This window comes from Pelmatolapia mariae, linkage group LG17 (assembly GCF_036321145.2).
Source record: "Pelmatolapia mariae isolate MD_Pm_ZW linkage group LG17, Pm_UMD_F_2, whole genome shotgun sequence".
Classification (NCBI taxonomy): domain Eukaryota; kingdom Metazoa; phylum Chordata; class Actinopteri; order Cichliformes; family Cichlidae; genus Pelmatolapia; species Pelmatolapia mariae.
The window spans coordinates 13,958,610-13,970,589 of NC_086242.1; the positions used below are offsets into that span (position 1 = coordinate 13,958,610).

At 38.7% G+C, this 11,980-nt stretch overlaps 1 protein-coding gene across 2 annotated transcripts in view; it reads left to right on the top strand.

Moving 5' to 3' along the window:
- Positions 1-11,266, top strand: part of apaf1 (apoptotic peptidase activating factor 1) — a 46,371-nt gene extending 35,105 nt beyond the window's left edge. For both annotated transcript variants that reach the window (XM_063460458.1, XM_063460459.1), the window contains one exon: positions 9,730-11,266. In XM_063460458.1, the coding sequence (XP_063316528.1) occupies positions 9,730-9,876 (147 nt within the window). In that variant the 3' untranslated portion in view covers positions 9,877-11,266. The remainder of the gene's footprint in view (positions 1-9,729) is intronic.
- Positions 11,267-11,980: the final 714 nt, after the last annotated feature.

The following is an 11,980-nucleotide window of genomic DNA, read 5'->3' on the forward strand; positions in this document are numbered from 1 at the left end:
TTATGTGGTCGTCTCAAGCACACAGCTCTGGTGGTAAGCGCAGAAGCCCCACCAGCTCGCTGTTCAAGTCTTCTCTTTGCAAGAGAGAAGCAATCAGGCGAAAGTCAACTAGAAGGGAACCGTTTGTGTTAGACAGGGATGTTCTGAGTGGCTACAGCAAGGCATAGATACAGAAGGATTGTTTTGAACTGTGAATCATGCAAAGCTATTGTGATGTCAAGAATAAAAATACATTTTGAAATGGTGCATTACTACTGATTTTATTTATTCTGTATCTTGATATGTTTTTGTATTCTTTTTCTGGCATTTAATTTTGTTCTTTGTTGCTTTCACCAAGGAGGTTATGTTTATGGTAGTGTTTGTGTGCGTGCGTGTTATTCTGTCTGTTAACAGTCCATTCAAATTGGCTTCTATCCACCAAGGTCTTCAAGGTCAATTTAATAATTTTTGGATCAAAAATTGACAGAAAGCCTTTTAGCTTAGAAACTATGATTCTTACCAGTGTGATATTGTCAACATATAGATATTACTGTATAAATATAAGATCAATTGATTAATCTAAAGGTCAAAGTGATGAGACTGCCGTATAGAGCTATCTAAAATGAGAACAGGTTATCACACTGACAAGAACATACTGGCATGGGATACTTTGTGAGTATAGTTGTTTCATTTTTTTATGACTTTGTTATGCACATCAGAGTAACAGGTTATAACAATTTAAATGCATAGAAATACGAATATATGTAGAATATTCTGAAATAACTATTATTGTTTTATTATTATTTTTATTTATTACTACTACTACTACTACTTTAGTACTAAACATTTAAACAAATTTTGCTAAACAGTAAAAAAAATGCTACACATGGATCATATCCACATAATTAAATCAAAGAATAATAAACAATTATGCTTTAAAACGGAGCAAAAAACCAAAAGCTTGCACATCGCACTTGTTTTCACTGCTCTAGAAAATTCTTAGAAAGGAAAAATAACAAAAGTTAGTTCAGTCTTTTTTATCTTGTTTGAATCACAGTTATCACCACCATCTGTCCTCCCAGCCCTGCTGGTTGGAGCTATGATTTCATTGTTGTTTACTTTTTCTAAATTAAGTGTGGCAATTTATTTCTGTTGCTGTAAAATCGGATTTTTATTATTTTTTTTGTAATAAAATCAAGATTTAAATTGTCACACCTGCCCTTTCTTCATAAACCTACCAAATGATTTATTATAAATGTATAAAATTGCTGTTACATGTATATGTTGTAAATGTAACAGTAATTTTATGATTAAATCAAATGAAGCTCACTCGTCACAGCTTTCTAGCTTTGGGCCAAACTGATAATGTGAAAACAAGATTTTCTGTTGAAGTTAGCTCTCCTCTTTTCTCTCGGTGTTTCTTTGCCAGTTTCACACATAATCTAAGTGTAAATTATATATTTGTCTTCTTTTCTTAATCCCCAGCTGCTCTTTTATCCATCAAGTACATTTTTTGTCTCTCACCATTTCTTTTGATGTTTCTTGTTCTTTCCCTGTTATGGAGTCTCTTGCTCTGCATATATATATTTTTTCATTTATCTTGCTACATTTTTAAATCATAAAATAGGGGAATACATGACAAAGAACAATAACACACTGAGGATGAAAAGAGGGGAAAAATTCAAGGACGTGATGTGTCTTTGTTGCTTTTCATTTTTTTTCTCTGCAGAATCCATATTCGTTTCCATTTTTTGGGAGGGGGGGTGGTTCTGGTTTATCTGCAGTGAATAAGGAGTAGCTGGTGGGAATGCTGGTGAGAGGAAAGTGAAGGAAGAAAGCCAGCGTGTGAGGGAGAGATGTGTAGAGGATTGTCTGAGCATCAATATTTCAGCAGCGGAACCTTGGATAAATAATTCAGCCTCAGAGTCGCGCTGTGTCCCTCTCTGCTAGACTCATGACCTGCTCACACGCTAAATCCCTCACTTTCTCTTTATGAAATGGAGGTGGCCTTACAAAATCACCTCTGGTTGGTCCCCCCCTTTTTTTTTTTTTTGTTTAATCTTCCTCCTCTCCAGCGTCCACTCCTTGTGGTCTGGCTCTAGATACTTTTCTTCTTATTTCTACTTAGCATAGAAACTGTACTTATTCCCCCTGGACTCTATTTATGTAAGAGGAAGATGAATTACCTCCTTCCTCCCTTCTAAAAGACCCAACTGTGTTCACATATAAGCATCACTCTGGTCCTCAAATGAATATAAAAACTGTTTTGTTTTTTATTACATAAGCAATCCTGACTTTCCCTCAGGTAGCCTGAATAAGCAGACCTATTTAGCCTCACCACAGCTAATGGTGAGGGCCTGTCTGAGCCAATCTGGTTCTCCTCTGTTGTTGCCTGAGATGAACTGGGGTTGCTCACATTCACACAGACACTATCAGGCCTTTCCCAGATGTCATTCTGACCTCTGTGTATGTGAGCTTGACTCTATCTGAATCTACAGAATGCTTTGGCTGTATTGATAAGGGGATCAGTGGCCATTGTTTTGTCATCACGTTTTAGTCAAAGGAGATGCCATAAATATTTGTGCTTTTCATCCAGTGCCATTTGTACTCCCACCAATTGTTGGTATAACTTTTATCATTTGCTATCAGGGATAATAGCTTTTGGACTGCTGCTTCACTTTCCCTTGATGGTTACAGAAGGAAGTTCTTTTTGTTTTATGTTCTTTTTTGAGTTTTTTATTTATTCGTTTATTACATAACAGTTTCCCCCTGTCCTTCTCTGGCAATAAAAATGTACTACAAGCTCACCGGTTTTACCCAGAAACTGATGGTTTCTGCTACTGTGGCTGCCTAAGGCCCTCAGGGACGGGAATGAGGCGTGCCAGCTGAGTCCCTTACCATGATTTTTTTGCTTCACCTAACACAGTGGTGTAAGAAGCCACAGGATGCCAACTGGGTTCCTGATTTCCAAAAGCTATTCCAGAAGTCAGTCATTTAAAGTGCAGAGTTTACAATATTATACTGTACTGCACCACCACGGCTCTCTTCTCACATATTCTAGTGTCAGGTGATGCTTTTCTCAGCATCAGTTGCTGCAATCAAGGCTACGTAGCAGAACGCTTTATGGTCATTAGTAGGAAGGTGGATTGTCTTTGTCAATGCCAGCTCTTTAGGAAACAGTGGCATTGTTTGGCAGCATTGTTTTGTTATAATTTTATCTTCAGTGTAGATGAAGGTGGTCTCCCACTAGAAAACTTTGTTCTTAGCCTGCAGGCTTTCTTGTGGTTTCTAGAGTTTTTCGAAATAGAATGGGAGACAGAGCTTTCAGCTATCAGGGTCCTAGTTTGGATTCAGCAGACAGACACCTTCTTTAAAGTAAAACTAGGCTTAAAACCTTCCTTTTTGATAAAGCTTTTATTTTAGTGAGAATTAAAAGGGAGGGTTTTTTTATTTTCTTCCCATTGCCACCAAGAGTTCATGAGGGATCGTCTGATTGTTGGGATTTTCTCTCCAACATTAAAGGATAATATGTGATTTTATGCTATATAAATGAAATAAAATTGAATTGAATACAAATAAACATTGACAACTGAACCTGCTGCTCCTCCAGTATGCATGGCAAAGTGTCCTTGGGGGGTTCTGTGTGATAGAAAAAGAAATATATTAATGTGTCTGTGGTCGAAAGTGTCTTCACACATTGCTAAACTATATGTAAGCTAATGTGAATAATAAAATAAATTAATTAAAAGAAAAAGGCTAACAAGAGGATCCTATACTGTGTTTATATAGCTCCTTTTGGCACAACACTGCATTCAGATCATAATTCTGCTTGCTAAGCTGCCCGACAGGCGGATGCTATATAAGTGAAGTCCATTACCTATTAGTGAATAATCCCCCGTGTTTTTAGTTGTAGTATTTGTGTAACCTACACTTGGTTTTGCTTGTATATTATTTCCATGTTGATGCACTGATGCATTCTCTGAATATGCTGAATTTCCACTTAGCCTCACCTGTGCGCTGTCTTCTTTGCATTAGCATTCACATATTGTACATGCAAACATTGTGACAAACCCATTTTCCCTCCTCTTTCAGCGGCTTCACTACAGACTGCGTTGTCTTACATCTCAAAGAAGACCCAAGGTGGTCACCAAACACACACAGAACACCCAGCAAGCAACTCCAGTTTAGTTATTTAGCATCTACACGCATCGCTAGTCTCTCCCATATATCAGTGGTCTCACGGAGCTGGTGTTGATGTCAGCACATCAGCCATCTGCTCCGAGGATATGGGCCCTCCATGTGACACACGAACGCAAAACCCAGCTGCATATTCCCACGAGAGAGAATAAACAGTTGTTATGACAAATGACAGTATTTTACTGTTTTCAGCATCTTTTATCTGTCTGGATTTGCTCACCTATCATTTACCTTTCTCCCGTCTGCAGCTTTGTCTCTTTTGGAAAAAGCTCACTTTCCTTCCTGTCACATAAAACTATAAATATGCATGCCACCCAGCATAGTCTCATCCTCATCCTCCTGTGTAAATGATTAAACATAGCGATTTTCTGGCTAAGTTTTTTTTTCCTCCTAGTAAATCTAGACTCACTCTGAAATGATTTTCACACTTTCACTCCACACATCTCCCTTCGTCCTTCCTCAAAGCCAACGGGCTTTTTTAAACATTTATTTTGCACCAGCTCTTTTCTCCATACATTGCGTCTCTCTGCTAATCCCCTGTTTTATAACCACTTGGAGTTATAGAGAGTTTTTACTCCCCTTATTCTCAATTTCGTCAAAGAGTTTCATCATTCGTCTGCAGCCGTTGTTTGCTGGGAGGCTCAGTCTTGTTTTTCGACTCTGTTTGCTCTCTTCCTCGCCTGTTTCAGTCCATCTATTGGTCTGTTTATTTTCATATATGTGTTTGTGTGCTTGCGCAGCAGGCGTCTCAGTATTATTTCTTTGTTTGAGCTGTCAGCTCTTTGACAGGCAGCAGCCATCTTTGTTTCATTTCAGATGCAATTAGGCTTTAGCCAAGTGTGTCTCCGCCCTCCTCTGGTATCTGCAGTATATACTCAGTTTGTCGCCTCACCAATCAAATTGATCCCACCTCTATCTTGTTTTTGTGTTGTTTCATGGCTGTATTGTTTCATGGCTGTATTGTAGGCATCATGGTTTGACCTTGAAAATCCCTTTGCTGAGATACTGGATGAAAGGTCATCAGTACTCGAGTTTAAATCTTGTTAGCCAGACTCTCTCTAATGGTAATTTTCCACCAGTTTGCCATAGCTGATCTTTTTACACTAAGATTCCACATATACAGGGGTTTCCTGTCCTGTAGTGTAGATTCCAGGCGTTTTTGGGGGGCAGTGTAATAAGCCCATCTTTAGATACATGTGTTGGGATCTGACTGATTAAGCTCAATTGATGAATGAATGACAATTCTGCTAAGACCGCCTGATTTAAAAAAAATAATAATAAAAAAGATTTTGAGTGGACTGTTTGAGGTCTCACTATTTCGGAGAAGCTTGAAGTGGGTTAAGTACTTTTTGTAAAATGAAACCTAACAGTCTTCTGTCAGGCGTCTTCTGTTTTTTGCCTCCTTAGAGGCCTCTAGCACAGCCTGGCTGCTTGATTTCAAGTTTGGGAGATAACTAAAGAAAACTCTCTGAGGAGGGATAACCTGCACAGTGGGGTTGATCGTGCCCTTGCAATCTGGGAAGCCATCGGGCAGTCTGCCGACTTGTCTGTGGGGGCAATTTTTCTGGGCCTCTCGTGTATGGAATTTAAAAAAAAAAAGGTAAATAAAAAGCTCAATTATTGTGGATGATAGCAGACAGTTTTGGGTGTGCAGTCCAGCAGTCAAAGCCCCACTTAAACAGGGCTTTGGCTACATGTAGAAATTGTATTTTGCCTACAGATTACATAATTTAGAAAGCAGATAGCTGCTTAGAAATATGATTCCTGCTGTAAAAAATGTGCTCAATAACTTCACCTTGATTTTAATACTTCCCGTTATTATGTACTTTCTGTTTCTCCTGACTCTTGTCAAAGAGAAATTCAGTTTGATTTGATCATCATCAAATTGAACTTCATTTTATTCAACTTAAAAGCTAAGGTCAGGTCACACTTGTAGCTGGCCGTGTATTAAATACAGCAGTATAGCAGTATATGCATATGCATAAACTGCTGCCACTGCTTATAAGAACAAAAATAGGAGAAGCAAGGCTGTTGCTCCACATTATATTGATGATATACCTCCATGACCTCTGTATCAACTTCAGTTTTACTTGTGTTTTCCGAGAGGAAGGTATATAAAGTATGATTTTGCATGCTTATTCCTGTCTCTCACCATTCACATTCATTCTTCACATTTATGAACCATATAGGAATTAATTGCTTTGACTTAAAGTCATGTTTACTCTCAGGTCACGTTTAGCCTTGAAGGCAGTAGCAAATTACATAGCATAGCTTTGAAGTTCAAGGTAACAAATCTGTACTAATAGCTTTTATGTAAAGCAGCCTTTGTATGCAAATGTTTTGTTAGACAAAGTATGTTTAATATTATATGTTGTGAAATATTTTCTTGTCTGATTTATGGCTGAATATAGACGAAGGAGATGGAGACATTATTTCCATTTCCATAAGGGTTCCTTGTCAGATATGAGCTGCGTAATGATGTGAAAACCACAAAAAGGGGGGGGCTTAAAATAACCTAAGTGTGACCCGACCTGCTTTTTGTTCCATTTAAACTCAGTAGAAACCGTCTCATATTCACCACAAATATTTCATAGTAGTGTGTCCAGGTGCTGGGCTACCAGGAGAAGTCTGGGCATGAGAGAGAAGATTATTTTTAGCAATTAAAGAAGGATGTTAATGGAAAAATGCACCATATTGCACTATATTTCAAAACCATCTTTAATCTTCTGGGTCACAAATAACCTAGATTTAAAATTATTCACCCAGCAGACAATAAGATGTTTTTTTTTATCCCAGATATTCCTGTTTCCATTTCACCCTGTGCTAAAGTAGTGGATACTTTTTCTTTTAAAGTCAAAATCCTGACACGGGGGCTTAGTGAAGATGAAATCATCTACCTGCACCATATAGGACATTAAGTAGGACATTAACTAGTATAGGCAAGTTTCACCAATTTAAAGCAACTGCTTTGATTATAAATTATAAATATGACATTTTAGGTGACTATTATTGGATTTTATGCCATGACTTAATACAGTCTTCTCTGTTGTCTTTTCTACCAAGATCTTAGTAGCCAATAGTAGCAGTGAAGGAAGTCTAGTGAACAAGTATTGCCAGTGCCTTGAAGCAGCAGCAACAACAACAACACACACACACACACACACACACACACACACACATGTCTGGTTTGCTATCCTCGTGGGGACATCCCATTGACATAATGCTTTCCCTAGCCCCTTACCCTAACCCTAACCATTAAAAATGAATGCCTAACCCTAACCCTTACCCTAAACCTAACCATAACCTAATTGTAACCCTGACAGTAAAACCGCATTTTGAGTGTGAAAATTGCTTTCAACCCCGAGGGGACCTGGATTTTGGTCCCCACGGTGCAGAAAGTCCCCACCAGGATAGTAAAAGTCAGATTTTGGTCCCCACCAGGATAGTACGAACCCGTACACACACACACACACACACACACACACACACACACACACACACACACAGTGGTACAGCATGAAAATCTGAACAAAAGGAACCTTACCACATTTTTTTGCGATGCCTTTTTAGGGGGTATGCAAATGAGCTCACTTTAAAGTTGCTGTAGGGTTTGTGTGATTAATGGGCTGTGTGTGTGCGTGAGTGTGTGCACCTCCTATAAGCCAGCAATCTGCTGCTGCCACCTCTTCTGTTGCAGTTTGTCTGTCGATAGACTTAGGGATTGGCCTGCTTTCCTTTATTAACCCACACTCAGAGCAGCTAAAGGTTCATAACAAAAACATGCTCAGCTACTAAAGATTAAACCTATTAAAAAAGTCACGCCGTCTTTATTTAGCTGGAAGGGGCATCGTTTCTTGTTTTGATGTGTCATTATCGTGCCTAATATTGTAAACGTTGAATGCGCGCGCACACACACACACACTCGTGCCAAGCTATTAATGATTGACTTGATGTGCCTTTGATGATTCATCCCAGTGAGAAGGAGCTTCAATGGAAAATGTCAACTTTAAACTGAGATTAAAGGGAATAACTCAAAAAAGCTGCTGGGGGTGGTGTGTTTATGGGTCTCCATCGAAGTATTTGAGAGAGCCTGTGGGTGTGTGCGTGAGTTTGAGTCTGGAGATTTTAGAATATTAAATTCGAAATGGTCTTCTGAGCAGCCATCATAACCTACTGAGTCTTTTTAGTTTTTGTTGTTGTCTTTGTTTCATGAATCAGACAAATCATAGTGCACATTACACAACTTCTGCCTTGATTTCCTTGTTCCAGAGAAATGTTTTAAATTTTGCACTTACTCCTTTTACCATTAGATGTGTAACTCAGTTACTGTACACCGTAATAGTACTGGGTTGGGCCCCCCCTTTTGCTATCAGAACTGCCTTAATTCTTCTAGACACAGAGTCAACAAGGTGTTGGAAACACCTGGCGACTGTGGAGGCCTTCTGACTACAGTGAACTCATTGAAACCAGTTCAAGTTCAAGAAACCAGTTTCAGATGAACTGAGATTTGTGGCATGGCATGGTGTGTTATAAATGAACACTATTGTCCTAAAGGGATAGACATGGTTTAGTTGATATTTAAGAGCCCAAAGGAGCCCCAAGTTTGGCAGCCCTCCACCCCAACACCTACACCACAATCCTGAATTGTAGATACAAGGCAGGATGAATCCATGCTTTTGAATCATGCTTTTAAATCTTCTATTGTTCCGTTTGGTGAGCCTTTGAGGTTACGGTTGCCTTCCTGTCAGCTTGGAACAGTCTGGCCATTCTCTTCTAACCTCGAGTATCAATAAGTCATATTGGCCCAGGGAGCTGCCACTGTGTGGGTATTTTCTTTTTCAGATCACTCTCTGGAAAGAAAAGAGGTTTATGCAGGAAAATCCCAGTAGATCAGCAGTTTGTGAAATACAGAGAGCAGCCTGTCTTAATCGTCCCACATTTAAAGTCACTTAAATCACCTTTTTTCAACCTATTTTAATGCTTTGTTTCAACTTCAGGTCATCTTGGTCACGTCTACATGACTAAACGCACTGAGCTGCCATCATGTGATTGGCCAGTTAGATATTTGTGTTAAATAGCAGTTGACATACATAACAGGTGTAACTACAACCTGACTGATGAGTGCAGTAACAGTTTTAAAATGATTTGATTTCCAAAGGTTGGAGCACTATGGAGACTAGCACAAAACTTAAGAAAAGCAATGTCCATGAAAGTCCAGCAGGAAGCTGGTGTTGAATCCATGAACCCATGTCTCTCTCTCCTGAAGAGAAAATAAGACTCTTCTTTAAAGATTTGTAGAAGTGTTGTATTTATCATTTTTTAGGATTGACTGGTCACATGTCATGTTTGTCTTTGTCCTCTTTAGAATATAAAGCACCCTGAAATGACTGTTGTTGTGATTTGGTGGTGTATAAATAAAATAAGATTGAACTGAATTGAAATACATATTTTCTTCAAAGGTTTGTACATAACTTCTTGTTTTTCAGGTACCCTTGGGTCAAACGTAATGATTTTAACATGTTCTTGTTTTTTGTCCTTCTTTTTTATATCCAGTGGTGGGAAGTGAAGACAGGCAAAGCTCTGCAGACCTTCTATACAACGGGAAGCGCTTTAAAGAAGATACACGTGTCATCCGACTTCTCCACCTTCGTCACTATCGACAATATCGGCATCCTCTACATCCTCCAGAGGGTGGTGTGACGATAACGCCGCCGACACCGCTCCAAAAGATGACAGAAACAGACACCATCATCCAGCTTATTGCAAGAACTGCTCAATTGCATAATGTATGCAGAATTGTCCAACGCTAAACGCCCTACGCATCTAAGAAAAACAGTTTACATTTTGACTTTGCACAGTCAATAACAATAACCTTGAGAGCATTAGACAAATACACTTTGCTGGGGTCACATGACTAGTTTGCGCCAGCTTTAAATGATGCACTGTGAAATCTTCTTCCTTGAATCTGCATTACACACATGGACATATAATAATATCTTTTTAAACACAAAGAGGTGCATTTAAAAGGTAACACTGATTTCTAAAAAGCCAGCAAACCTGATCACCGGGTCTTCTCAAACCCATTTTTTTCTACCACTACTATTTACCAACAGATGAAAGATTTAAATGAAAAATATCTGTGGTTTTTTTGGGGTTGAGGATTGCACATGTGCAAGAGATTTTCCACTTCTGTATGTAATCGTAAAAGCTATCATAGACGTCTTATGATTTGTTAGAAGTGATGAAGTGAGTTTGGTTTGTCTGTGCTCTGATGCTTTCGAACTTCTGCATTGGGTCAGTATTCATTATTGACAGTTTTAAACCGTTTCTAGACACTGCAGCCTTTTCGTGAATGCGCATACTGTGGGTAACAGAGGGTATGTGTGCTTTGTGTCAACACTTTCTCAACATACCAGCACATTTGGAGCTTTTGGTGCACTTTGATGAGCATTAAAAATGGATAGCATGATAAAGTTTGCATCTAAATTCTTTTCAAAGCTAAAGAGACTATTTGTATGTCGAAACTGTTTGTACTTTTGAACGTGGATCAAAGGAAATGTTTTCTATAAAATATAATCACAGTATGTGATTTATAATTTATACTCGAATTTCATGTTGCCAGTCTTAAAAGACATTTTTCTGCTTTAATTGCCTTTTTTCATATAAATATATAACTGTTTTAACTTTAGATATTACTTTATATGTGCACGTTGTCTTACTACTGAGCCTTTACTTGTTGAGAGCACTTGGAAGAAGTAGTTACAATCTTTAAGGATGCTTTTCTTAATGTGACTTGAAAAACAAATCCTTAATTTGAGTGCAAATTCTGAGGTTTTACAGAGAGAGGCAAGTGTCCCTGTACCTTTATCGAAACCACTCGCGTCAGTGAGAAAGGTGTGGACTCCATGTGCAGCTGGAGCAATAAGCACAGAAAAAGAATAAATCAAAGTAAGGATGAATTTCAATAATGCTTGTGTCATTCTCACACTGTTCCCTTCCTGACTGGTGCTTTTTTAAAATTGCTGTTCAATCATCAAATTTCCTTCTAACGGATATGTTGATATCAGCTCAGGATGTAAACTGTTATATGGTGTGGTACAATAGAAAATGTAATTTATTAAGAATAAATCACATGTGCTGTGAAGTTGTGTGTGTGTGTTTCCCCTTTCTTTTTAGTTGTGTTTTGTTTAGCAGGCTCTAAATTTATGGTTAAGACCTGGTGTGCTCTGCCCTATAAAACCTCCTCCTTCCTGCTGTCTGACGCTCCCCATGAGGAGCGAGAGCCCCTGCTCTCAGGCACAGTGACAGCATGATTCACCGCACATCTGCACATGGCCTGCATTGTAGGGGCGAAGGATTTGCTTGACTTGCTTTCCAGAATGATTCAAAATCAGCTTCTCTTTATTCAACTGTCTGGAATCAAATTTCCAATCATATTTTCCCTGAGTAAATATTTTGATCTGTAATATAACAGAGAATGGGCTCAATTCGTGTGTGCAGTGATTAGGAGCCTATACATTTACCTGTTTTGTTTTTCTGCTCATCTGGGGAAAAAAAGTACAAATACTGGTGATTTTTTTTCTTAGCAGAAGATCTGAAATCTTCCTCTTTAGTTCTTTTTTTTTTTTTTTCCGTGTGCAGGAAAAACCCCTATCTTTATATCTAACAGAATAACAAACTGATCCACAAGGCTCAGTCTACCATTGTCCAGAATCTTGAGGCATTTTAGTCATTGAGGAACAGGAGGTCACTGAACAAACCATCACCTCTCCATTTCACACTGTAGAGGTAGCAGAGGCTGGTT